This window comes from Physella acuta, unplaced genomic scaffold, assembly GCF_028476545.2.
Source record: "Physella acuta isolate Inbredline_101_S28 unplaced genomic scaffold, ASM2847654v3 ptg000402l, whole genome shotgun sequence".
NCBI lineage: Eukaryota > Metazoa > Mollusca > Gastropoda > Physidae > Physella > Physella acuta.
In genome coordinates this window covers 17,163-44,883 of record NW_026731921.1, presented here as the reverse complement: position 1 = coordinate 44,883, position 27,721 = coordinate 17,163, and the positions used below count along the sequence as shown (strand labels likewise).

Here is a 27,721-nt window from a genome sequence, read left to right as displayed (position 1 = left end):
CAGGGGGGGGGGGGGTGGTAATGTCTCCGACCCATGGCACATAACATGTTGACACGTAATACTTAAATGTGCTTGAAATATCCCACCATTAAGAACGTAGACGCAAACATTAGTTCTCAGCGACATTGGTAACCTACAACTGATTAGGTCCCACTAACATGTATAACGTACAACTGGTTAGGTCCAAAAGACCTACAACTCATTGTGTTTTAGAGACCTACATTGTAATTAATAAGCTGCACAAAGTACAAAGATAAGCGATCTACGTGTCAGTAAAGTTTACGAGCTGACCCAACAAACAAAAAACAACGTTATAAACACAGAATTTAATTGGTCTACAGTGTATAAAATAGATCAGAACTGAGACCCAAGGAACAGCGATCAGAACTGATACATTCATGTAAGATACCAACGAGAACCTGGTTTCATGAATTTTTTCGTTCATTATATCATTTATTCGAAATGTAGAATACTTTTTTTTCCGATTTAAAAAAATGGTGTCTACATTATTTAATTTTTAAATCAGTTCGTATAGACGTGTTAAATGTTTACATTCTATTTAATTTTTATAACTATCTGTTCGTGAAATGTTTATTTTTAAAAGTTACGTTAACTGCCTTCCGAAGATTTCAAAACGATTTTTAAAAATATACATGAAAATATCATAGGTGCTTCAAACATCTCAAATAAATTGTTATTAATCAACCTAATAACCAACGTATTTAAACAATTACCGAGCAGCTTACAAATAGGCTACACATTTATCCAGCGAGCATTATTTAACATATCGCTGTAAAGCATCGCGTTTTCTCTCACACCTATAGAGATCAAGATAAAAATGAGATTTCTACTTGCCGTGATGTTGGCTCTCCTGGTGAGTGGTGCGATGCCAGGCGGGGCTTCCGATACAGACGGGAATGAGGGGGTTGTCAGGGGCGTTCGACAAGCTACTGACCAAGATACTGACCAAGGCACCAACAAGACTACCGAGATCTTGACCAAGCTGGAAGAAGCTGTGAATGGAAAGATTAGTGCAGCTCTGGACCAAGTCAATAAGGTAAACCTTGTGTGCACCTAGTTGCTGGCAGCTAACTAGTTCTTTGATATCAATCCACAGCTCTAAGTAAACGTACATTATTTCGACAATTAATAAAATGAAAACAAACATAGTTATGTGCTTTAATATATATGGCGTACTTATAACATGTTGTTCGCTTAATGAATCCATACAAAATATTATATGCTGATTAGAATAATTATAATCATCTTTAGTTTTTCCTTCAACCTAACCGCGAGGAGACGGGTGATAAACAGAAACGGAACTGGTTAAAGAAGGCTTGGCGACGGATTCGGCCAGTCGTTACAGCTGTGGGCGTGGCGACTATTTTAGGACGTGACGTCACGGTCAGTCTAACTGTACTGCGTCAGCTAATTAATTCGTAATGTTTTAATCTAACAATTTCAGTTGGGATTTTTAGATTAATTAATAGTGTGATTTTGAAATTTAATTGTCAAAATTTGTAGTTTCAATTGCAATCGTGTAAACAAAATAAGAAAGTTGTATTTTTTTTGGACAATTTTTTAACTGTAACAAAAATATATTTCTTAAAATGACATTCTCGTCAATCATCAATTTGTGACAATGTTGGGTGTGGAGGGGGTGGGGAGGTTTACATTACAGTTAATCAAAGTAAGGTACAACAAAATCAATGTATTGGCATAGCGCTGACCACACTTTCTCTTGATATGTCGCAGTCACAGAAACAGGTGAACTCTACTTCACTTTCCCGATAGACGTCAGGTTTGAAAGGGAACTACGTTTTATTTTACAAAAAATTTTTATTAATTAGTACAATGTATACCAATTTTTTCTACATTATACATTTTTTAAAAAATCTGAGCAATTAGGTAAAATTAATCCTTTCTTGTATGACAGAATGCCGATGCTGAAGTGACCCCTAGCCCTGACTCCACATTTCCAACAGCTCAAGACATCGCTCTAACCAAACAGGCCCTCAACATACTGTGGACGGCAGTGACGGCTATGGAGACAACGGTCAACCAGTCAGCCAATCAAAAGTCTTAGATGGATACTATGATGGAACAAATAAACTATTAAATAAAATCTATTCAAGTTTTGTTGAAGATTCTTTTTATGTATGGATGTTTATTCCTTAACGGAATAAGTGAATGAAAAGAAATATTAAACATAATTTCATGTTATGCTTATCGTGTATAAATGTCTGCATTAAAAAAAAACAACAACTGAGGTTTATATTTTCTATGTAAATTTTCTATTTCTTTATGTCTTGGAAGGAGGGGGGGGGGGCGCCGAAAGAAACGCTGATTGGCACCCACCTACTGTCTAGATGTTCTTCAGTTAGTTCCCATTGTTTCCTGTACATACAGGTCTACAAGTACATACATTTATTTTTTCCTTTTGTGACGTTTGAAGGAGTGGGTAGGGGTGAGGGTTCGAACAATAATGTATGCCGTCACATTTACTCATATTAAAATGTATTTTTAATCTAAATTTAAGCTCTATTTAAATTATTTTTCAAGTCATTTTGATCAATGAAGATTTATCAATGAATCTAATATGGATTTAGATTTGCAAAATTGCAGATGTTCAGTTTTACCATAAACAAAAAAAAATAGTTATTTTATTTTTCCATGGTAAGGGAAATAATTCAATTAATATTATCGACAAAATCAGTTTAGCGAAGTTATATCCCTTTATCTGAAGTGCAGATTTTGCAACTACCAAATGGCAAATATGTGGGATACGCAAGTGATGAATCATTTTAGTGGGGATTTGACTTTCTGTGATGATGTATGATGATTGGAAGGGGTGGGTGGTATAAAATCAGCACAGTGACATCCTGTAAGTACGGCCCCTTGCCATAAAATTGTTGACAACAGGGTTCTGATCCAACCCGTCACGTGAGGGTTGTTTCAGTGCTCAGTTTGACAACAGGGTTGTCACGTTCTTGTCCTTGGGACTCCAATACGTCAATAAAACCAGAGGTCATGCTAGTGGTCACTTGGTCTACTACTGCGTCCACTTTGATTTGTATCAGTTGTTTTATTGAAATGACCTTGACTGATTGTGCAGTAGAAACAATCTGCTGGGTGTGAAGTCATGTTGGTGAGGTCATCAGGAGATACGTCATCTGGTTCATGTGGGCGTGGCCTACTGAACAATAAAGTAACGTTATCTCCCAGCCCGGTGTTATATGTTAAATTACTTTTTAACGCCATTTTATCTAATGCCACGTCAATGTGGCCTTCGACTTAACGGCCCCCGACTAAAGGACCAGCAACTCATACACGTGTTTGTTATGGAGAGTTAACAACATGAGTCGGGATATTTATGACCCCCACCCCCCCCCCCCCCCAACACAATCAAACAAGTTTTAAAAAAACCTGAATATTCGGAATAAAATGTACACATAGATCATGAATTGCTATGGCATGGCAATGTTTCAATAATAAAATCCTGAGTTAACGTTTTTTTAAAATGTATTTTAATAACAATTTCTTCATGACTCAACGCTTGAATTATACCGTCAACTGAGCAACCACATAAAAAAAAACTACTGGTGTGGAGCTAATAAAAGAGATACCTACATTTTGGTTTGATTGCGTAGATTAATTAAATTATGATTAGTGTTAGGTTTTCAGTTTTTATGCTTTTTACTGCGATACTGTTGTAGAGTTTATATTCTGGTAAGATAGTGATTGTAATTGTATCATTAACATCACCTAATTCCGACAGGTAGAGAATACTTCTTAAAATAGGACATTGTTTGGTTGCTAACTCCAAAAATCCCAAGTTCGAATCCCGGGCAGCCGAAACTGCTGGGGACAACAACCCAGCTGTTAGAGAAAGGGGTCAGGGGGGGGGGGGGGGGTTGTAGGCTGAGGTGTGATGTCATTTTAGTGGAGGGGGTCTGGCTTTTTGTGACGACGTGTGACGGAGGGGAGGGGGGGGAGTTAAAAATCGTCAACAAATGCGTGACGTCATTTATGGATAACCCCAAAATTCTAAAAATCAACCAACTGCTGCCTTGAAGATTGTCAAAGTCAGCGCACAGCACGTTTAAACGTTGTACTTAATAGCATTGGAAATATCTCCTTCATTGCCACTGAGAACGAAGAAGAGTAAGACAAAAAATTAGGTTCCAGTAACTTCAGTACCTACAACTGGTTAGCTCCCAAGGACTTACAACTCATTACATTTTAGGGACTTAGATGGCCATAAGGTCAACTGATTACAAAGATAACGATCTACGTGGCAGTAAAGTTTATTAACTGATCAATTAAACAAACAACACAACGTAATGAACACTGAATTTAATTGACCTCTAGTCTATAAAATAGATCAGGATGTTGAACATAAAAAACAGAGATCAGAACAGATTTGGTCAGGTACGAAACTAATTCAAACTTGGTTTAGAGCGTTAGTCTGTTCTTGGCATCATTATTTAAAATTTAGAATAACAATTTTAAATGGTGTTTCCAAAATTAGTTTTAAAATAAATTGGCACACATGTTTTTACATGTATTATGTATACTTTCATGCAGTTTGATTCATATTTTATTGGAATGTTTTTATAAAGCGTCCTTTTATTAAGTTATAACTAATAACTATTAAAATATTTTACAACGAATTTTACCAATGTAGCCTACGTAAAAATATCGTACGTTTTTTAACATCTCCAAGTTTTTAAACGATTAGTTTACGTGTAAGTATTTATTATTATGTTATTCATAAAGGTTGAGAAATACCTAAAATATCACCCATTTTATTTCACACCTCTAGACACCAACACAAGAATGGGATTTCCTCTGGCTGTTATGGTGGCCCTCCTAGTGAGTTGCGCGATGTCAGCCGTGGCTTCAGATACAGACGGGAATGTGGGGGTCACTACCACCCCGGGAGGTGGACAAGATACTGACCAAGGTACTGACCAAGGTACTGACCAAGGTACTGACCAAGGTACTGACCAAGGTACTGACCAAGGTACTGACCAAGGTACTGACCAAGGTACTGACCAAGGTACTGACCAAGGTACTGACCAAGGTACTGACCAAGGTACTGACCAAGGTACTGACCAAGGTACTGACCAAGGTACTGACCAAGGTACTGACCAAGGTACTGACCAAGGTACTGACCAAGGTACTGACCAAGGTACTGAGCAAGGTACTGAGCAAGGCACCAACAAAACTACCGAGAGCTTGACTAAGCTGGAAGGAGTTGTGAATGGCAACATTACAGCAGCTCTGGACCAAGTCAACAAGGTAAACATTTTGTCCACCTAGTTGCTAGTAGCTAACTAGTTCTTTGATATCAGGCCATGGTCGTTAGAAAAGTTGGCCCTTTGTGATAAAGTTAAAAGAGTTTGTCCAGTTGATTAGATATTGATTCAATACTAATATAAGTAACTTTTAAAATTTCAAGCAGAACTGATTCTTTAAAAAAAATGTTGAAGGATAACCAGTAAGTCTACTTCCAACTGCGAAAGTAAAGTATATAAAATCTGTAAGGTTCAAACTTCGTTCGCTTAATTATCCACACGTCTAATACACTGATACACATTATAAACCTCCCTTCTCAAGTTTTTCCTAGAACTTTACGGCGTGGAGGCATCTGATGCAGAGGGGGTTAGTTCGATCCGGCCGAAATGGAGACGCATTCGTCTAAAATGGAGACGTATTCGACCAAAATTGAGGCCCATTCGACCAAAATTGAGGCCCATTCGACCAAAATTGAGGCCCATTCGACCAAAATTGAGGCCTATTCGACCAAAATTGAGGCCCATTCTACCAAAATTAAGGCCCATTGGCCCAACATGGAGACTGCCGACATTGGTGCGCGTCCGACCAGGCTTTACGGCTGTTCGAGTGATGGCCCCTGTGGGACGTTTTGGTCGGGATGGTACGGTAAGTACAACTGTAACCTGTTACTTGATTAGTGAATGGTAATTAACTTCAGTGCTAGTCAATATTTGAGTCAACAGCTGGTATTGCATTTTATTAAACTCTAGGGAAATAAAAGGCCAATTAAAAATTATGAACTAAAGATAGTGCAGGCAATATGAAACAATGTTATATTGTTATGGACATGGGTTAATATTATGATGACAAAATATAAAATATATTTTATTTATTTGAGTGGTGACGAGATCCTGCTAGTTAAACTAAGGCACAAAAACAATTATAAATAACTACACTGCATTCAGTATGTTGCTTCAACACAGTGGCGTAGCGAGGTCGGGTGTCACCCGGTGCGGCACTTAATGGTGTCACCCCCCAGAGGCGTTGCGACCCTTCCCGGGGACAAACTTTCATGTTTTCGATTTGCACCCCCCCCCCCCCAAGTTTTTGATGTGCACCACCCCCCTCAAACTTTCGATTTGCACCCCCCCCTCTCAAGTTTTTCTCTATATATTTTCCTATTTTTTGCCTTGGTGTCACCCCCCTAAATGGTGTCACCCGGTGCGGTCCGCACCCCCGCCCCCCCCCCCTCGCTACGCCCCTGCTTCAACATACACAATCAATAAATACATCAAATAAATAAGTTAAAACCATAAAATCCTTCTTTTCTTCTATGACAGAATGCCGATGTTGAAGTGACCCCTAGCCCTAACTCCACATTTCCCACAGCTCAAGACATAGCTCTAACCAAACAGGCCCTCAACATACTGTGGACGGCAGTGACCGCTATAGAGACAACGGTCAACCAGTCAGCCAATCAAAAGTCTTAGATGGACATTGTTGGAACAATAAATAAACTTAAATACAATCTAGTCGAATCTTGTCAAAGATGTTTTCTCCCTTTGGATGTATATTATTATTACTTAATAGGATAGTTGCATAAAAAGAATTATTAAACATAATTTAATGTAATGTGAATCGTGTATAAATGTGAGCACTTAAAAATGACGTTTTACTATTAGCCCAGACAGTACTCAAATGTTTATGCAATGGCAGAGTTTCTTTCAGGTATTTTGCTCGAGGGGGAAGGGGGGGGGGGGGTTATATCAATGGTTAAAGTGCATATTTTCCATTTCAATTTTCCATTAATTTTTCTTTTTCGTCGTGGAAAGGAGAGACCAGAAAAAAATCAGCCAACACCCGTCTACACGTCCTCCTGATAGTTCTCTCAGCGCCTTCACATCGTCCCCTGTGATGGGTGAGATGTCAACTCAGGCGCTACATGAACTCGGTTTACAAACTGTAGAGCAGTTGGATTGCGTGATGAGCACAAATAGATCCCACGTATTAATTTTATTCAAGTGAAGTGTGCCACGGCCTTCAAATAATGTTAACGATTTATTTACTTCATAAAGAGTATTAGTTGCATGGTTTCCCATTCCCCCACTATTCAGCTAATTCTAGTATTATGGCATAAGAGTCTGCTTATAAAATAAGGCAACTACATTTCACAATCAAAACTCAACAGTTTTACATGGAAACTTTAGTCAAATGGAAAAAAATAATAATAAAAGCAAAAACCACCAATAGAAATTATGTAAACATAACATTTGCTTGTAAACTTTAATTGATTAAAAACCCACCTTAAAAGTATATAAATGATAAATGTAACATTTGTTAGTTGATTTTAATTAATTAGAGAAACCACAATAAAATATAAAGATGTAACCTGTATAGTTAATTGCAATATAAGTGATAAAAGAAAAAAAAACATCTAAGAAAACATATAAATTACTTTATTTCAATCAGATAAATATATTCCATTTTGTTACAGTAACATCCACACACAAACATAAAAATGTAAAAATACCTAGAGTGAGACAACATGGATTGAACTCATCAAGTGTTACACAAGTTAAAACAATTCTTCTAATCATCAGGTAAAAAAAAAAAACTTTCCTTACTTTGTCCTGGTAAAATATTGATTTTTAAAAATTGAAGTCTTTATTTAATCCTTAGCTAGTCCATTTTTTGAGTATGAAGTTATTAATAGAAAAATCAAAATTATATAAGCATTGACTGCAAACCTAAGGGTTGCTAAAGCAGGCAGATGGATAAACAGGCCCAAGTGGCTTATACCACCAGTAGTCTAAGGACAACATGTTTTAGGTACACACAAAAAAAAACAACCAATATATATATGCTAATTTCTAACTGAATATCTGCAGACTTAAGGGCTTGTTTACAGAAACTAAGCAAAACCACAAGGATATTTCATCAGTTACTTCATTACAATGAAAAAGATAACTACAATTAAGAGTAAATCATTTCTATGAGTAAACAGTCAGGTATCTATATAAACATAAAGTAAAACGTCTAGAAATACATTTTCAAAATGGCAGTATAGAGAAAATATATGCAACTTAAAAAAGTACATTAAAAAAACTATTATAATTTGACCATTCTAATATTAAAGGAATGTTGGAATCTACAAAATGAACATTGATTCCCCTGTGATAAATGCATCAGTTACATACACAAAATAGAACATTGATTCTCCTGTGATAAAAACACTGTTTATGTACACAAAATACAGCATTCTCCTGAGATAAAAACATTTATTTACTACAAAAAATTGGGATATGAAAGATTACAACCATTTTACCAAAGTATATTAAAACCAACATAGGTAGGAAGAACAAAGTTGAGATCGTAACGTTATGTTAACTGTGACAGGGTATCTATGTGTACGGCAGATGTAGGGGACAGCAGGGGTACACTTGGATTTATGGTACACTTGGATCAGGGTGTACACAATAAATAAATAATTAAAGTAAATAAAGGTAGCACAATAAATAAATAATTAAAGGGGCACGCAATACATAAGGGCACAAAGTAACTAGAGGATACCTGGATCTGGGGCATATTTGGATCAGTATTAGGAGGTGGGTATGGGGCAGGAGAGGAAGGGGAGTGTACTGTGTTGTTGTATGTGACAGGAAACTTGGGTTTGTGGGCAGGTACGGGGGCGAGATTTGTAGAGAGTTAACAAATAAATGTATAGGCAGTGGTATTTTGAGAAGCATTATAGAATTGGTTTTTTGAAACTATACAACCATGTTTGCCTGTTACATTTTGAGGAGTATTATATATAACGTTGGCCTGTTACATTTTGAGAAACATAATATATAACATTTGCCTGTTGCATTGAATGCTATATTAAAGTAAGGTAGGGACATGAGCTGTGGTCCAGTTATAAATAGTTGCATTGACGAGGATGTTGCTCACTATATACATATATTAAAACTTTTGATATATAACACATGGACATGTAATTAAAGAGTATACAAGCTAAACCCGGCCAGCAGCATCAAACTTGTGTTTTAACAATAGTTAATTTACTGAGATCCTCACCTTCCCGAGTAAAATATTATTGATCTTACTTCTAATGACAGCATCAGATCTGTTGTTTAAAATAGGGTGGGCTGACTTGGCTTTTTCAATCTCTCTCACTGAAACATTTCTTTTTTCTCTAAAACACGACTCAAACGCAATCTGTAAGGTGTCCTCTTCTTCTTTGGTCCATCTTTTTTTTCCATGGGAGCCTGCAAATAACAAGCACTAATCTCACTATTCTGGCTCAAGGTACAGGTGAGATATAATTATAATATTTAAGTCCGTGAACAATTTACTTTGTTAATTTTAATTTGACATTTTCATTAGGATTACTTTAACAAATTGACACAAATAGATCTACGTTACAAATAGTTTTTACTATTTTCTCTATTTTGGATTAGATATTTAGCATTAAATGACATATGGCCTAGCAGTAAAGAGCTAGACTGCTAACCCAGAAGCCTCGAGTTTGAATCCAAGGAGAATGTCCTTAAGTCCATCCAGCACTGATCAGTTTTCTTCCAGGCGTCTACCACACTCCCAAACAAAATAGAATTTATGCAGAAAATATATACTTTTAACAGTGTCCACCACACCATCCCCCCCCCCCCCCCCCAGAGAAAAAAGGCTGGTAGAAACATGATGGGTATCTATGTCACGTTAGGTATCAAAAGGCGGTATAGTGATGACCACACTATCCCCACATATGCCGAGCTCTCTGAAGCAGACAAACTCTACTTCTGCCATGTGTCTTGGGCACAAACAGGAAAAAGAAAATAAGAAAATATAACATACCAGTTTTCAGAGGTTGGCCTGGTTCTAAATTCTCCAATAGTTGCGCCCCCTTGTTATTCCCCTCTGGCTGACATGATTGGCTATCTGCACCAGGAAGTCCATTGGAACCTGTTTTATCTGCATCTAGAGGCACCGGCATGTCTGTGTAGAAGTCCAGAACTACTCGTTGCTTTGTGTCAACAAACATTACACAAACATAAAACACGAGTTTGTCATAAAGGTTTTCCTTACCTGTGAGGCTTATAGATTTAAGGTCCTTCCCTGAGTATTCTAGTACATGCCCATTTTCTCTCGCAACCAAAACATGTGCTAGCTTATTTTTTAGCCCTGTAGATGAAAGCAGGCTCTGGATGTCTATTTGAATGTTCAAAGTATCTCTAACATGATCTCCTAACTTTGTTAGTTCTTCTGTGTTCATGTCAAGTATCTGAAAAAGATATCAGCTTCTGTAATATATGTGTATATATGTGCTGGTACTGAAACAATTAGGTCAACTGCCAGAGTCAAATGATTAGGTTAACCGTCAAAGTAAAACCATTAGGTTAACAGTCAGAGTCAAACAATTAGGTCAAGTGTCACAGTCATACAATTAGGTCAACTGTCAGAGTCAAAGAATTAGGTCAAGTGTCAAGTCAAACAATTAGGTCAAGTGTCAGAGTAAAACATTTAGGTCAAGTGTCACAGTCATACAATTAGGTCAAATGTCTGAGTCAAACAATTAGGTCAACTGTCAGGGTCAAACAATTAGGTCAACTGTCAGAGTAAGATCTGTGTTAGCGTGGTCGAGTCGGTTAAGCTCATGATTGCTAAACCGAAAACTCTCGTGTTTAAGATCTGGGTAGTAACTCTTATTGGAGAGTCAACAGCCCCAATAAAACGCATTACTAGTTGCTAGTTGACATGTATATTTTATTCTGTTAAAAGAAATCCCTTCCAACACTAAATTTAAAAACAAAGAAGAAAAAAAAGAAGTATTGTAACTCACTTGGTTTATTGTGGCCAGATACTTGCGTAGCTGACTGGATGCCATCAGGTCTGGTCTCCTGACAGCCTGGCACTGTTTTGGGACATCACGCAGCACCTGACAACCTCCTAGAGGCCGCAAAGATCTCCTTGCGAACATGTACAGGTTTTGTTCCTTGATGCCAGCCCTAGCTCTGTGTAGCAGCAAATGTTGGATGCCAGCCTGCATGTCAGCAGTCAGCAGGATAAAACATTTGGCTTTCCCTCTCACTTTTATCAAATCCATTCTGTAAAGTTCATTTATTTAACTAGTTCATTTTTTGTTTTGTAAATATTTATAAACAAAGATAATTGACATTTCATATGTAAATTTTAACCAAATACAATGTTACATGCATTTACACATGCAACATGTATACTGTACATGTCCAGGAAGAAAAAGAGTTACAGCACAAAAAATTAAGTATGCATGTTCTGTGGGGAAAATGTTTTCATTAACAATAACTATCTGCAAGCTTTTTCTTTCCTAGACATGTCACAAGTGTAAAAGCTGTATTAGACATTCAAAAAAACAAACATCAACAATCTGTATAACAGTCTAGCAAGTTAGAGAGGTTTAGAATACTCTATATTGTACAAGACAATTAAGCCAGTAGATTTTATCCACGGTGTTCTGTAATACTTAGCAATAAAGGGGTGGTTGTAGTAAGTCAAATGATAGGCTTGTAAAGTGTTTTCACTCACTCTACTACCCTACAGCTGGACTTTGTCAAACATAAGCTACTGCACATACATAAAAAAAAGTAAAGAATCCTCTTTAAACCTAGAGATCTATTTGGCAGATGAAGTAAAGTTCAGGTGGCTGGGCAAAGTGCTAACCACATCTTTCCTTCATAAGCCGAGGTCAAGAAAATATTAAATCTACTCCTACTGAGTCCTACTATAATGTGAGTGTGAAGATTTAAAATGTGCCTACCTGTGAGCCAGCAGTTGTTCTGTCACAGGCAGAGATTCCATGATTTCCTCATTGATTTCCACGCCATGCTCAATTCTCTTTTCATAATCTCCTATTTTAATGGCCTCCACCTCAGCTATCTGCTGTTTGTTAAACAAAATTGTCCTCAGGAGCACAATCTTAGCGAGCTTTGTCCAGTTCTCAAACTCCAGGTCTTGTTTGATCAACTCTTGTATCCTGCCGACTAAAAAGTCTGTGAGTGAAGTAAGATCTTGAGTTGAAGGGATAACTCTTGGCTTGTAGTATAAGTTCCGCTCTGATTCACGAGAGTTGCAAGATCCAACCCTGGGGTTACATTGAGTCTTGAATAAACTTTCAAATTCTTCAGCCTCTTTTTGTAAAGTTTCATCCTTTAATCTAATGCCAATACATTTCTTTAGAATACAGATATGTTTAAGGTGGTTCCTCATCAATACAGCTAGTGACGGAGATCCAGCCTCATCTGACATTAATTTAACCTTTTTTACTACCTTGTCATAATTAGCTGCAGCTATATAAAACGATAAATCTTTTCTGTCAACTTCATCATCATTTAACAATAACAATAACCTTGCTAATTGTCTTAATTTTGATCGGATATTGTCTTTATCTTTTTGGCGTTGTTCTTGTGATTCAGTTAACCTTCCTACTAGGGATTTGCAATATTCAAAAATAAGTGGATCATTTTTGCAAACAGACCTAACGCCAGGGTATTTACTATTTTCTTTCATGTTGTCAAATATTTCAATGACTTCAGGATTATTTTCATCAGTCGTTGGCATTAAAGAAGATAGCATGGTCTTTCCAAGCCTCAAGGAATTTCTTTCTTCAACTCCTTTTGTGGCAGGGCAACACTTTTGGTGTTGGGAAATTTGTCTTTCCTTTACAAAAGCAAAACATTTTGTGCAGGGCAAGTATTTTTTATCAGTGGATTCTTTGCTACTTTTTACTAAAATAAGATCCCCTTTTCCATGCCTTAAAACCTATAACAGTGAAAAAAAATCAGTTTTAAAAACACACATTCATGAATAGAAATAGAAGCAAAATCATGTCTTCATCTGTGCAGAACTCTAACTTATTGAAAATAGTTTTTAGGTTACAACGATAATGTTTCAATGAAACAAATATTTTTTTTTTAATTATAAAATTTCAATTTTAAACTTTGTTTTTACATTTTGAAATAGGTAGGTCATTATGTTATTAGCTGATGTTTTTAAAATGGCACATTTATTGTATATATGCTGATATTTAATATATAACAAATTAAATTACATTGCTTGAAGGGAAATAACCCAAAGATGAGTTACCAAGTTGTTGTTCTCTTATTTGTTTATCTTTTAAAAAAAAATGTATCCTTAAAAAACACAACAAAGTTTATTGGAAACAACATGGAATGACAATATTAAGAAAACAATTTTTATGATTATTAATATTTAATCCATGAATGATGGTAGAAAAAGTCATGTTTAGTTAAAATGGTTTAGCTGCATAGTATTATAAATAATTAGTACAACATGTTAGTGGTTAAAGGTTACAAGTTAAAGTGTCTTATACTTACACCTGTATATTAAAATGCAATATAATGTTAAAATGGGTGATACTGTTTGACTAATAGGCCTACTACTTCAACAACAGAATGTAAAACAGTGAAATACTAAAAAATATAAATATTTTTTCAATGTGTTATTAAACTTAGCGTAGGTAAGTCGTATCAGAGTTTATTTCTGACATCTCTTGAGAACAAAATAAAATTTTAAATACAAAATAAATACTTTAACCAGTTTCCATTCTCTGCCCCTGGAAATTTAAGTCCAACCGTGCCCCCCCCCCCCCCCCTCCACAAAATGTTTCAATTCCCCCCTCCATCCCCTGGAGAAAACGTCTGAAAGAAACACTGAGTGCGTTGAGGTGGTAGTTTGTGTGTGGACAAAGGGTGGAATACGGTAGGGGTGGACTTGGCAGCTTATATAATAATTGACTCAGCTAGGTTTCCATCTGATTGAAACTCGACATAAATAAACTGCTAATTAACTAAGATAAATCAATGGGGTTTCAATGGTACAATCAAATCAATAGCAGTTAATTTAGATGAAATATTTGTTCATATTTTATTCTATGTTGTTTCCATGAAACTTTACCCTTAGGAATTGACCTAGACAACAGGGGATACTTACAAAACATAAGATTAAACCCAATTTTTTGCCTGTGATCCAACAGGTTTTACAGCTGGTTAAAAAGTATTTATCAGATATTTGTTTAAAAAAGTTACCTCAGCGTTGTGATAAAAATTCCCTTTATTTAGAAGAACTCTTAAAGCTTGTTTTCTCTCTACTGAGCCAATTGGAAGCTGCAAAATTCGTTGAACTTCACTTTCTCTTCGATGCACTTGTAGATAGTGCTTTGAGACTTGGGATCTAAATGGCTTCTTGCAATAATAACAGCAATCTATTTTAATGCGCCTTTTCTTCCCAGTAGACTTCGTTGAACTCATATCTATAAAAACAAAATTCAGATTAATAACGTATTTAAGGGTATCTAGAGGGAAAGTTGGAAAAGGTTTAAAACCAATCAAGAATAAGCCAACTTTGGCAAGGGTGAGGTAATATACCCCAAAATGTGAAATTTCTAAATTGATGAACATAGGAGGGTAATATTTCACACCAATACTATAGGCCTACATATCAAATTAAGTTTTAAAAATAGTTTAAGTTATGTTGACTTTGACATGACCATAAATAAGGTAGCTGTTAAAAAATATTATAATTAAAAACATTTTCTGAATTTGATTATTTTATAGGAGTTTGCATTTTAGATATCATATTTTACAGTTACTAGTGACATACTGGTGTATGATTATAACAACTTTCATCTGATTCTGATCATAAATAAAGTTTATAGGAATTTTATCCTTTAGAAAAGTTTTTTTAAAAATGGTATCAGTGGCATATTTCAATAAATTTTTCTTTACAGACACATACACCAAATTTTATCAAAGTTGTATCAAAACTTTTGAAAATAACAAGGCTAAGGTGTCAACAAAAGAATTTTAAGAAAAAAAATACAAATGAAAACACTTATGTTGATTGGTAATAACAGTATAATGTCATAGAAAGTTTATTAACTACTCAAAAACTACAGGATTTTAAATAGAAAATAATATCAACTCAAAAATAAAACCTAGCTTCTTCTGATTATAGTAATAATAAAATTATTAAAATGTGGTAATGGTAAAAAAAAATTAATCAATTACTATTAAGCAATTTTGTTTAGATGAATTAAAGCATAACCATGGTTTTTTTAATAAATACATTTACCTACAACCGGAGTCATTTTTTTAAAAAATAATTGGAGGAAAATGTCAATAAAGGTTGATCTAGTTGAATATACACAAGCAAAAAACATGTATTTCTAAGAAAAATTGGGGTGATACCTATCATTATACTATTTGAAAAAGCTATAACTAGTCATTGAGTAAATCACAATCTTTTTTAAAAGCAAAGTTACTGTAAACAAGAAAAATTTGAGAAAACAATAGCAAAAATGAAACAAAATTGGAGAAATTCTTACCTGTGTTTCTTGATTCAAAGTTTAAATGGAGAAATTCTTACCTGGGTTGCTTGATTTAAAGTTGAAATCCTCTTTGCTTTCTTCACCCTAATAGTTGAAGAATCAAACAAAGAGTGTAACTTCTGGACAAAAAATTTTCATCTATTATAATCAGAAACATCAGTTTGACATGAAATAGGGAGAGGATTTATATTCTAATGTATGCATACTTCTTAGTTAATTTAAAAAAAAAATGCTAAATATACATATTTGTGTGAACAGGTGGACTTTAGGGGAACTTTCTATTTTTATTATCTCTATGTTCAAGATACATGTAATAAGATTACTTTTCTTAACTGTATATAAATTAATTTCAAACTAAATATCACCTTAAAAACAAAATAATCATTATGAAAACAAAAAAAGTAAGTCAATGTGTTTTACCTGTTCAGGTCTGACAGACTTAAGCTTGGGGTATATAATCAGCTTTGATTGACTTTTGTCAATAGTTGAGTCACCATCAATTGAGACCTCCCAGCATAAACTTTCAAATTCTTCAGCCTCTTTTTGTAAAGTTTCATCCTTTAATCTAATGCCAATACATTTCTTTAAAATACAAATATGTTTAAGGTGGTTCCTCATCAATACAGCTAGTGTTGGAGAGGCAGCCTCATCTGACATTGATTTAACCTTTTTTACAACCTTGTCAAAATTAGCTGCAGCTATATAAAAAGATAAATCTTTTCTGTCGATTTCATCATTATTTAACAATAACAATAACCTGGCTAAATGTCTTAACTTTGATCGAATATTGTCTTTTTCTTTTTGACGTTGTTCATGTGATTCAGTTAATCTTCCTACAAGAGATTTGCAGTATTCAAAAATAAGAGGGTCATTCTTGCATACAGACTTAATCTCTGGGTATTTATCTGTTTCTTTCATTTTCTCAAATATTTCTAGGACTTCAGGATTATCCTCATCAGTCACTGGTATTAAGGAAGAGAGCATGGTCTTCCCAAGCCTCAAGGCATTTCTTTCTTCTACTCCTTTTGTGGCAGGGCAATGCCTTTGGTGTTGGGATATTTGTTTTTTCTTTATAAAAGCAAAACATTTTGTGCAGGGCACGTACTCTTCAGATGTTGATCCTGGGTTTTGTTTGACTGTAATCAGTTTTCCTGCTCCTAACTTTAAAACCTATGAGTGAAAGAATGTTGAAAAGAAAAAAGAATCAAGTGGCATTCCATCACATTCATGAAACAAAGCATTAGACAGCGTTGAGAACTAATATTTTCTCTATTAGATACGGGTTTTAAAAAATTACCTCAGTGTTGTGATAAAAATTCCCTTTATTTAATAAAATTCTCAATGCTTTTTTTCTCTCCAATGTGCCCATTGGAAGCTGCATAATTTGTTGAACTTCACTTTCTTTTCGATGCACTTGTAGGTAGTGCTTTGAGACTTGGGATTTAAATGACTTCTTGCAATAATAACAGCAATCAATTTTAATCGGTCTTTTGTTCTCAGAAGAATTCATTGAACTCACATCTATAGAAACAAAATACAGATCAAAAACATATTTAAGGGTATCTAGATAAAAAGTTAAAAATGTTTAAAATCAAACAATAAAAAAAAAGCCTAGCCATTTTAACACAATAATAGTCTTGATATTTTGGTGCAGACTAAAATCAAATCCTTTACATCCCAATATGTGAGATTTTAAAATCAATTATTATAGGATGCCAATATTTGAAACTTAATTCACATCAAAAGAAAGATGTAGTTTGAAATTTTATTTAGCTTTAAATGATTTTCAATAAGGCTGCTATTACTATATTTAATAATACTTCACAGTCAGGATTATGAAAAAAGTATTAAAAATTTTAGAACTGATATTTTGCACAGTTGGAGAAAAATAGAAAAAATGAAATCAACTGTTTTGATTGGTAACTGAATAGTGTCATAGGAATTTTATTAATTTATAACACATACAATAGGATTTTAAATGGAAAATAGTATCAACTCAAGAATAAAACCTAGTTTCTTTCGATTATAGTACTAACAAAATTATTAAAATGTGGTAATTAGTAGAAAAAATAAATCAATTAGTTTTTAATCAAATGATGTTTAGATAAATTAAAGAATAACAAAGGTTATTTAATAAATAGATTAAACTACTACTAATAAACATTTATTTTTTAATATTTGGAGGGAAATGTTAATAAAGGTTCATTTATCTGAATATACATAAGCAAAAAATGTATTTCTAAGAAAAAATGAGGTGATACCTTTGTGTATACTATTTTTAAAAGCTATAAATAATCATTGATTAAACCAGAATCAACATGAAAAGCAAAATTTACAGTAAATCAGAATAATTTACAAAACAATAACAAAAATGAAATAAATTGGAATCCTTACCTAGGTTACTTGATTCAGAGTTAAAATCTTCTCTGTTCTGATTAAGCTAGCAAATTGGAGAAAATTTTTTAAAAAAAAAAGGTGTTACTTCCTTATGCACAATTTTCATACATTATAATCAGAAAATTATTATCTGGGATGGGGGGGGGGGGGGTATATTAAAATGAACGTATACTTATTTGTTGATCTCAAAACAAAGTGTTAAATACACATATTTGTGCATACAGATGGACTTTCAAGTTTTTCGACAACATTAATTTTTTGGTATAACTTTCTATTTTGATGATCTCTATGTTCAAGGAACATGTCACATCTTTCCTTAACGGTATATTGTGTTAATAATATAAAACTAAATATCACTTTAAAAAATGTATTGAGCATTTTAAAAAAATAAAAAAAGTAACTGTGTTTTACCTGTTCAGGTGTGACAGACTTAAGCTCGGTGTATGTCATCAGCTCTGATTGACTTTTGTCAAAAATTAAGTCACTCTCGGTTGAGACTTTCCAGCATAAACTTTCAAATTCTTCAGCCTCTTTTTGTAAAGTTTCATCCTTTAATCTAATGCCAATACATTTCTTTAAAATACAAATATATTTAAGGTGGTTCTTTAGCAACATAGCTAGTGACGGAGATCCAGCCTCATCTGACATGAATTTAACCTTTTTTACAACCTTGTCAAAATTAGCTGCAGCTATAAAAAAAGATAAATCTTTTCTGTCGATTTCATCATTATTTAACAATAGCAATAACCTGGCTAAATGTCTTAACTTTGTTCGAATATTGTCTTTATCTTTTTGATGTTGTTCATGTGATTCAGATAACTTTCCTACAAGGGATTTGCAGTATTCAAAAATAAGAGGATCATTCTTGCAAACAGACTTAATCTCTGGATATTTGTTTATTTCTTTCATTTTCTCAAATATTTCTAGGACTTCAGGATTATCCTCATCAGTCACTGGTATTAAGGAAGAGAGCATGGTCTTCCCAAGCCTCAAGGCATTTCTTTCTTCAACTCCTTTTGTGGCAGGGCAATGCCTTTGGTGTTGGGATATTTGTTTTTTCTTTATAAAAGCAAAACATTTTGTACAAGGCACGTAATGTTTGATTGTGAATCCTTTGCAGTGTTTAATTGGAATGAGGTCCCCTTTTCCAAGCTTCAGAACCTAAACAAGTGAAAAGTTTCAAAAACACATTTAGATCACCATTTATAAAGGGAAGCATTAGATGGGGTATTAAAAATAAATTTCTCAGTTATTCAATGTTGTGATAAAAAATTTACCTCAGTGTTGTGATAAAAATTCCCTTTATTTAGTAAAATCCTTAAAGCTTTTTTTCTCTCCACTGAGCCAATTGGAAGCTGCATAATTTTTAGAACTTCACTTTCTTTTCGATGCACTTGTAGGTAGTGCTTTGAGATTTGGGATTTAAATGAATTCTTGCAATAATAACAGCAATCTATTTTAATGGGCCTTTTGTTCCTTGTAGGCTTATTTGTATGCTCATCCACTAAAATAAAATGTAGATAAATAATGTATTTAATGATATCCTCATAAAAAGTTGAATTAGGATTATAGTCAGAGTCCTAGATTAGTCTAGCCATTTTAACATTTTCCATAATTTAGGAACAGCTCAAAACACATTGGATTAAAAGGTGTAAAAAAGCCTTAAATAGCTATTTATTTTACCAGAATCTGCAGGAAAAACATTAGTAACAGAAAATATAAATTATTTGTAACACAATTATATAAAATACTTACGTGGGTTGATTGTTACAGAGTTGACCTCAATATTGTTCTCGTCAACTGTAGCAATTGGGCAGTCAAACATCTACAATGGAATTATTTTTTGAAAAAATTCATATTATTGTGATCTTTATAAACTGTCACCTAAATATCAACCTAAAGAACACATGTTATAAGCCAGCTGCAAACAACAAATCAAAATAAAATTTAAAAATTTAACCTGTTCAGGTGTATCAAGTGGCTCTTGGTTTGTACCCAGCTTTCCTTCTACGTTAATCAATGCTGGGCAACGCTTTAGGTGCTGTGAGGTTCCATTTGCTTTTATAAAAGCAAAACATTTAGTGCAGGACTTGTAATCTGTAGCTTTTGAACTGTGGGAACGATTCATCATTGTAACAATGTTTCCCACTCCAAGCTCTAAAACCTAAATGTTTGGAAAAATAAGTAAAAAATAGCACACTGATCAACAGACAATCAACTGATTTAAAAAATGGAAGCAAGAGTTTATAAAAATTATTTTCTCAATTAGAGAAGTTTAAAAAAATTACCTCAGCGTTGTGCTTAAAATTCCCTTTATTTAGTAAAATCCTTAAAGCTTTTTTTCTCTTCACTGAGCCAATTGGAAGCTGCATAATTTGTTGAACTTCACTTTCTTTTCGATGCACTTGAAGGTAGTGCTTTGATATTTGGGATTTAAATAACTTTTTGCAATAATAACAGTATCCCACTTTCAAGTGTCTTCTCTTCACAGTGGGTTTCTTGGCACTTTCATCTATAAAAACATGAATAATGTATTTTATCTGCACACAGGGTTGGAAAACATGTCTAGCAATTTTAACACAGTTATGATCCAATCATCTCAGTTTGATAAATGTTGGTTTGGCTTTCAGACAAAATAATGATTAAATCAGAATCTGCATGAAACACATTGTGGAAGTAAATATAAATAATTGAAAAGCAACTAATTAAATATAATAGAAATTCTTACCTGGGTTACCTGATTCAGATTTAGAGGCACCAATGTTCTCAGCACCCTAGCAAGTGGACATTACAAAATACTGAGTATAAACTATTTATCATGTTAGTGGGCTAATCAGATGATAATTAGTTTTCTCTAATTTTAAAAATATATTGTGAAGTTTATGCACATTTATGTTTAATCCCATAATAAAATGCTGAAACATGTAGTGTGTATATACAAGTAGGCTATTCAAGTATTATATTATTTTGATACACAATATGTTTAAGAAAGATTTTTTTTCCTAAACATATACTATCTCAATAAACTGCATAACTAGATATCCCCTAAATGAATTCTGAAAACTTCAAATGAGATAAAAAAAAATGAATGCATTTTTACCTGTTTAGATGTATCAATTGGCACACTTATTTTAAGTTTCTTTTTAATTTTCAGTTTCTTTTTACTAGAAGAAAGTAAGTAAATTTGAGCATACATGTCAAGATCAACATTTGTTGAGTTGTAAAATCTGTCTTTTATTATATAACCAGCAACATTCTCTACCATGTAGGAGTACATGTATTTGGGGTAAACAGGTCAATAACTAGCGTTACATTTTACCTTGTATTTTCAGTGCCATAAAAAAATCATCAACATCCTTGGTACTAATTAAACAGTTGTTTTCTATTTAACATAGCTTTAAACAACAATTCATACCTAATTCTTTTGCCATGCTGATGAACAACCTCAACATAAGATTTTCTTTTCCTTTTTTGCCTGAGTCTCTGTTGATAGGAAAAATCACATGTCATTTGACCATTAATGTACCACAAGTTCAATTCCCGCATCTGTATAATCACAGATTATAAGAAGTCAAACTTTATAGGTAACATTAATAACTATATCATTAAAAAATTTGCCACAAAGAAATATTCAAGCAAACATCTGGCTCATTATACTTTAAATTAGTGTATATTGAAATTTGAAGTCACTTTGTATTTTAAAATGAAAACTTTTTATTTTGATTCTCTATATCTTCAAGGAAGATAATTTTCCTATCATCATCTTTTCCCATTTGTGCCCAAGACACTTGGAACAGATGAAGTAGAGTTTATCAGCCTAAGAGAGCTTGGCATATGAATGGATAGTGTGGTCAGTAATGTGTCCAGTAATGTTTTCCCTAATGTGAGTAAGGCACCATCAGAGCTGGGTGGACTCAAAGACATTCTACAGACTTGAACCCAGAATTGGGTGTGAGACTTTCAGGTTAGCAGTCTGGCTCTCTACTTCTAGGCCACACTGTCCTGTTTGTTTTTTTAAACTGTATATTTTTATGATCTAATAAATTGCCAATTAGATAACACCTTAATAAACATACATGCATTCTGAACACTACAAATTAGAAAAATCAATGCATTTTACCTGTTCAGGTGTATTAACTAGCACATTTGTTTTAAGTGTCTTGTTTATTTTCAGTCTCCTTTTACTAGAAAAAAAAGTAAGAAAATTTGAGCAAAGATATCAAGATAAACATTCATTGAGTGGCAGAGTCCATCTTTTATTATAAAACCAGCAACATTCTCTACCACATAGCAGAGCATGTATTTGGGGTAAACAGGTCAATGACTAGTGTTACATTTTTTACCTTGTATTTTTAGTGGCAACTAAAACTCATAATCCTATCTGGCATCCATGGTACTAATTATACATAGTTAAGTTGTCCTCTATTTAATGTAGCTTTAAACAACAATTCATACCTAATTCTTTTGCCTTGCTGATTGACAACCTCAACATTTGATTGGTTTTTTCTTCTTAGCCCAAGTCTCTGAAAAAAAGAAAAAATCACATGTCATTTGATTACAAACGTACCACAATTTTAGCCCCCACATCTATATCATCACAGTTAAAAAGAAGTCAAATCAATCTTAATACCATTAAAAATTTGCAACAGAGGAACATTAAAGCAAACCCAATTTGCACTATACCATGCCATCTGAAAGCCAATAAAAGAATGGAAAAGCTTTGCTAAACTTTCACAATATTCATATATAACAGGTTAGGATTCCTGCCTATAGGAATAGTAGTGAGTTTGTGACAAAACTACTTTTTTTGAGAAAACATGTACAGTTAGAAAGATCCAAGAAAATGCTACTTTAGAGAGTACAACAAATTCTGAAAAGATTTTCTTGACTAAACAGGTGTTAATGAAGCAAAATATATCAAATTTGATCTTGATTTCTTGCACAATTACAATACTTCCTTAAATATTGAGAAATACAAGAAAGAAAATATGAATTTAAAATAATGCTAACTACCTTTACTGGTGTATCAAGTGGCACATGGTTTGTTTTGATTTTCTTTTTTGCTTTGAGTATTCTTTTACTAGAACAAAACATGTAAATATGAGCACAAATATCAAGTTGACTAAATATAATAAAATAATTTATTTCTATTGGTTTTCCACACTGGCAGAATCCTGTTTTCGAAACTTGCATGGCCAAATTCACAAAATATTGGGGAAATCAAGCCGATGACTTATTTTTATTTATTTTTTTATTTTTATTTTCCCTGTCAACTAAAACACAATAGCTAATCTCGCAAACATGGTGCAAATGATACATAGTTGCCTTATATTTAACATAGCTGTAAACAATAATTCATATAAACAATAATTCATACCTGATCCTTTTGGCTTGCTGATCAACACCTTCAACAAGTGATTGCTGTTTTCTACTTTGCTTGGGTCTCTAGTAAAAAGAAAACAATTATACAATAACTATACCACTTTACTCCTAAAATGTCTTCATTACCAATCACAGATTAAGAAAAGTTAAATTTATATAAGTAACATAAATGATTATATCAAAGGAAAATTTTAACAACAGAGGAATATTAAAGCAAACACATACTAGGTTATATCTTTAAATGAGTTGGGCAACTGGTAGTTTACTATTTGTGTCCAATAAGAAATTCCCTACTTTTTAGTAAATGTGGATTTTAAAATTAATATATTACAGGACTTTTAACAGATAATAACATGAAAAAAAAAATGTTCTTAAAAAATATATAATATGATTTTAATCACAAACCAACATCAAACAAATAGTTAAAGCTGAATATTATTATAATTTCATACCCCGATCATTTTTGTTGCTGAAACTGTACTCTTTCTGAAATTTGAACATTTGAACATGTTTAAGATGTTGTACACAAGTTTTGTAAAGAAGTAATCACTAAATACTTATGTTTTCAATGTCAAGTTAATATTGTTAAGATTAAGCTTACTTCTTTTTTTGAGGCGATACACCGAGTGAACATGACTCAGAGATCTTGCGCTTTCTGTGGTTAGTCTACAACAGACAATTTTTGTTTCAAGTGTCAAATTATCAAAAGTATCACATAAAGATAGCGATAGCTTCACACTCTATTAAAGTTTAGTTTATAAATACAGTATAAATTAAGGTGAGTTGGATAAGCATGATACATATTATAACATGATCTTCATTCAACTCCTATTCTTATACCCTAACACTGAGTGTAACTCGAGCAATTTGTACCATTTAGACTATAACAAGTTGATAGACATATGAATGCTTATTTGTCATTATATTTATATCAATGTTAGTTGTTTCAAGGGTCATATGGGGGAGAGGACTTTATAACAAGGGGAAGGGTGTTAATAAATTGTGACATCACACTGTAGCATTTAAAGTTATTTTTTTACTAACTGTTTGTAACATTGACATGATTTGCTCAGACAGTACAAAGGGAAACTACTTGGTTATTAATTTCCATACAATGATCCTTGCTTGGTTAAACTCCTTCACAAAGTGAGGTGCTGGAGGAAGTAAGTCTGCTAAAGTGTGAAAACTTGTATGAAGGGGTTGGGGGGGGGGGGGGGGGGGGGGTAACAAAGGACGACTTTTTACATAATGTGGATTTAAACCGATATACAGTTTACAAAGAATAAATTGTCTTACATTGTATTAAACATTAAGATGTATTAAATAGATATTTATAAAAAACATTCTCAAGTTGATCTAAACAAGAAGGATTTTTTCATTAAGTAAATTAGACTTCAGGACAAATATTCGGGGACTAGTATCACAATAGTGCCTTACCTGATTATCTACAGATAAGTGATCAACGACTTCGGTATGCATAAGGTTAAGCTCTTCTAAATCATGATTTATGGTTTCTGTATACATTAACTTGGATTTAACTAAATCATGACGTATGGCTTCTGTATGCATTAGCTTGAGCTCATCTAAATCATGATATATCTCAGATTTCAAAAGAGAAAATTGTTCTTTACACGTGGATAAACTTGATAACTGGCTGGGCTGTACATTTGATCCATCCTGTCTCTCATCATGACAAGCTGATGTTGATTCACTAGGCTTTATGTCCATATCACTTAAAAATGTTGGTACATCTGGTTTTATGTTATCAGAATTTGATATTTTTGAATCAACAAAAAGTGAAAACGTTGTGAAGATATCTGTCTTAGTTTCATCCTCTGTTTCTTGTTTTACTACAATGCTTTCTGCTTTATAAGTAGTTTCATCCTCTGTTTCTTGTTTTACCACAATGCTTTCTGCTTTATAAGTAGTTTCATCCTCTGTTTCTTGTTTAATCCCAATAGTCACTGCAGTATTAAATATTTCTGCTTCCATTCTGTTGGCAACTAAAACATAAAATTTAGATAACAGACATAACAATGTGATATGCTGAAGTATGGGTATTTAAAGGTGGAAATCAGCTAATAATAATTGAGGGTCATCTGTAAATGATGTACTTTTTTAATGAATGTTACCTCCCCCACTTCCCCATTGTAATAAAAAGCCAAATATCCTCCCACCCCAAAATAAATAATAAAAAGACAGCACATTCCAGTCTATAACTATAACTCCCCCCCCCTTCCTCCCCTCCATCAAAACTAGTGTCCTTGTTATTTTAAAACATCAATTTCTTCTAAAGTATTTTCTAAGCTCAGTCAACATGGATTATATTAATCAATTTCTATTAGGCCTACAATCTATATATATAATTCTCTTCTGGGAGACGCTAGAAAACAAGCTGTAAACGCGCTCCCTACCATCCCCACCCCTACATGGTCTTAGTGAGCTGTGGTTCACGCTATGTTTACCTTTGTGGAGTCGGGTTTAGTAACGGCTATTAGGGGCAGATAATTTAGTTTGAAACGATTTTAAACGTTGTGGGGGGGGGGGGGGGGGGAAGGAAGGGGGGGGTTATGGTCCTTAACGAGCTACTTATAGTGTTTTAAAGAAATATTTTCAGTGTCAGCGTTGGTACTGTCGAATTCACAAATTATGAATTACTAAAAAGTAGAAAAAACAACAACTAAATAGCGGCGTATGTTATGAATATATAAAAACATTCCAAAACCATCTTCCACTAGAAGTGGGAAGTCTTATCTTTAGACAACCCCCTGCCTGGCTTTAGATTAGGTCTAATCCTGCCAAAAACTATAGGCAGTGGCGTAGCAAGGTCGGGTGTCACCCGGTGTGGCACTTAATGGTGTCACCCCCCCCCCCCCCCAGAGGCATAGCGACTCTTCCCAGGGACAAACGTTGAATTTTCTATTTGCACCCCCCCCCCTCAAACTTTCAATTTGCCCCCTACCTCTCAAATTTTTCTCTATATATTTTACTATTTTTCGCCCTGGTGTCACCCCCCTAAATGGTGTCACCTGGTGCGGTCCGCACCCCCAGCCCCCCCCCCCTCACTACGCCTCTTACTATAGGTATAGGCCTATAGGATAAGCCTAACTATTCACTGCCATGATTGCCATGGAGAAAGCAACTAACTATACTTCTTAGTTTACTAACTACCATGTTAACTATTTTTATCAACTGCTAGAAGTCTAGTTTTAAATTTAATGGCCTATAATTTAAATAGGCCTAGCATAATTGTTATAATTTGTTAGGCCTAGATTTGAATCATTAGTTCCTCAGACCGGACACAGTTCTAGAAATGTAATAAAATAAAGCCTGAGTAAAGCCTAGGCCTAAATAGTAAATAGTAAATAATTAATATAATTTAATAGTATATCGGGTACGCCTACGGCTTAGCACGGCCGCCAAAAAAACTAAAAGGCAGTCAACGGCCTACCTTAGGGCGCCTTAGGCCAAGTCTTTGGGCCCCTTTGTGGCTAAATAAAAAAATAATAAAGAAATATTAATAATTAGGCCCCCTTAAACAATTTTTCAAATGCACTTTAAAAAACTGCTAACAAAATAAATTAATAGTCTACTATTCAAGTTTACTAGATCTAGATCTAGATCTAAAATCTAGAGTCTGCTACTGCTAGTTAGTCCAATGTTTTTATTAATTAAGTTGATTAGTAGGCCCATAGTTAGTGTATAGAATCTAAATCAAGACTAGATTTTGATGCTACTGCTAGATCTAGATCTAGATCTAGATCTATCATCTTAGTGATTAGTCTACTCTTTATATCGAGAAGAGCGTTACTATCACCAAAAAATAGTTTCGCTCATTTTTATTATCAATTGTTTATGAATGCTTGATTTTTTTTTCTTTCCAAAAATTAGTATGGCATAGTAAAAAACTCGATTCTAGCCGGAAAAAGATACGCATGCGCAATGGAGAGAAACTACAACTTGCCTTCGCGGCGATGTTTTCGATGGTACTGCTAAACAACGTCTTTTTACTTACCGCTTCTTCAAAAGCAAGGAGCATAGGCGTATCAAGGGCGGGGCGGGGGTTGCGGTCCGCACCGGGTGACACAGTTTAGAGGGGGGGGGGGGTACATCAAGGCAAAAAAAATTGCAAAATTTACTGAAGGAAAAAGCTTTTTTTTTTGCCAGTTCCGTTAATATTTAATTATAGTTAAATATTCTTTTAAGTACAAAAAGTGCGTTCATTGACAAATGGGAGTGTGGACGAAGCGCCATGGGTGGTAAGAATAATTTTAAATTAAGTTT

At 34.0% G+C, this 27,721-nt stretch overlaps 3 protein-coding genes across 4 annotated transcripts; 2 read left to right on the top strand and 1 right to left on the bottom strand.

The window, feature by feature from the left end:
* Positions 1-348: 348 nt before the first annotated feature.
* On the top strand, positions 349-2,134 carry LOC131942353 (uncharacterized). Of its 2 annotated transcripts, XM_059302185.1 has the most exons (4): positions 349-400; positions 825-1,057; positions 1,273-1,404; positions 1,937-2,134. In XM_059302185.1, the coding sequence occupies exons 2-4, from the start codon at positions 839-841 to the stop codon at positions 2,084-2,086; spliced, it is 501 nt and encodes a 166-aa protein (XP_059158168.1). In that variant the 5' UTR covers positions 349-400; positions 825-838; the 3' UTR covers positions 2,087-2,134. The 2 variants fall into 2 exon arrangements, with proteins under 2 accessions (XP_059158168.1, XP_059158167.1); XM_059302184.1 differs by lacking the exon at positions 349-400 and having other exon boundaries at positions 815-1,057.
* A 2,272-nt stretch (positions 2,135-4,406) lies between these two features.
* On the top strand, positions 4,407-6,812 carry LOC131942352 (uncharacterized). The gene is made up of 4 exons (XM_059302183.1): positions 4,407-4,431; positions 4,826-5,304; positions 5,623-5,946; positions 6,621-6,812. The coding sequence occupies exons 2-4, from the start codon at positions 4,840-4,842 to the stop codon at positions 6,768-6,770; spliced, it is 939 nt and encodes a 312-aa protein (XP_059158166.1). The 5' UTR covers positions 4,407-4,431; positions 4,826-4,839; the 3' UTR covers positions 6,771-6,812.
* Positions 6,813-7,763: 951 nt separating this feature from the next.
* Positions 7,764-26,950, bottom strand: LOC131942358 (uncharacterized). The gene is made up of 26 exons (XM_059302191.1): positions 26,889-26,950; positions 24,875-25,440; positions 24,039-24,103; positions 23,890-23,923; positions 23,433-23,500; positions 23,069-23,135; positions 22,511-22,578; positions 22,176-22,239; positions 21,471-21,538; positions 21,156-21,219; positions 20,784-20,829; positions 20,344-20,567; positions 20,016-20,219; positions 19,811-19,880; positions 19,333-19,559; positions 18,467-19,216; positions 18,053-18,098; positions 16,956-17,179; positions 16,079-16,828; positions 15,697-15,742; positions 14,358-14,581; positions 12,071-13,071; positions 11,117-11,381; positions 10,363-10,558; positions 10,132-10,272; positions 7,764-9,545 (listed from the first exon to the last, which is right to left on the bottom strand). Exons 2-26 carry the CDS (start codon positions 25,427-25,429, stop codon positions 9,334-9,336), a joined length of 5,679 nt encoding a protein of 1,892 aa, XP_059158174.1. The 5' UTR covers positions 25,430-25,440; positions 26,889-26,950; the 3' UTR covers positions 7,764-9,333.
* Positions 26,951-27,721: the final 771 nt, after the last annotated feature.

What these genes read in the sequence shown, in the direction of transcription:
- LOC131942353 (XM_059302185.1), top strand. Translation starts at nt 839, where the DNA reads ATGAGATTTCTACTTGCCGTGATGTTGGCTCTCCTGGTGAGTGGTGCG. An exon ending in CTCTGGACCAAGTCAATAAG is followed by an intron (nt 1,058 to 1,272) that starts GTAAACCTTGTG and finishes AATCATCTTTAG; the next exon opens with TTTTTCCTTCAACCTAACCG. An exon ending in TTTTAGGACGTGACGTCACG is followed by an intron (nt 1,405 to 1,936) that starts GTCAGTCTAACT and finishes CTTGTATGACAG; the next exon opens with AATGCCGATGCTGAAGTGAC.
- LOC131942352 (XM_059302183.1), top strand. Translation starts at nt 4,840, where the DNA reads ATGGGATTTCCTCTGGCTGTTATGGTGGCCCTCCTAGTGAGTTGCGCG. An exon ending in CTCTGGACCAAGTCAACAAG is followed by an intron (nt 5,305 to 5,622) that starts GTAAACATTTTG and finishes TCCCTTCTCAAG; the next exon opens with TTTTTCCTAGAACTTTACGG. An exon ending in GTTTTGGTCGGGATGGTACG is followed by an intron (nt 5,947 to 6,620) that starts GTAAGTACAACT and finishes CTTCTATGACAG; the next exon opens with AATGCCGATGTTGAAGTGAC.
- LOC131942358 (XM_059302191.1), bottom strand. Translation starts at nt 25,429, where the DNA reads ATGGAAGCAGAAATATTTAATACTGCAGTGACTATTGGGATTAAACAA. An exon ending in CAGCATGGCAAAAGAATTAG is followed by an intron (nt 21,220 to 21,470) that starts GTATGAATTGTT and finishes ACTTTCTTCTAG; the next exon opens with TAAAAAGAAACTGAAAATTA. An exon ending in ATCTGGCCACAATAAACCAA is followed by an intron (nt 10,559 to 11,116) that starts GTGAGTTACAAT and finishes TATCTTTTTCAG; the next exon opens with ATACTTGACATGAACACAGA.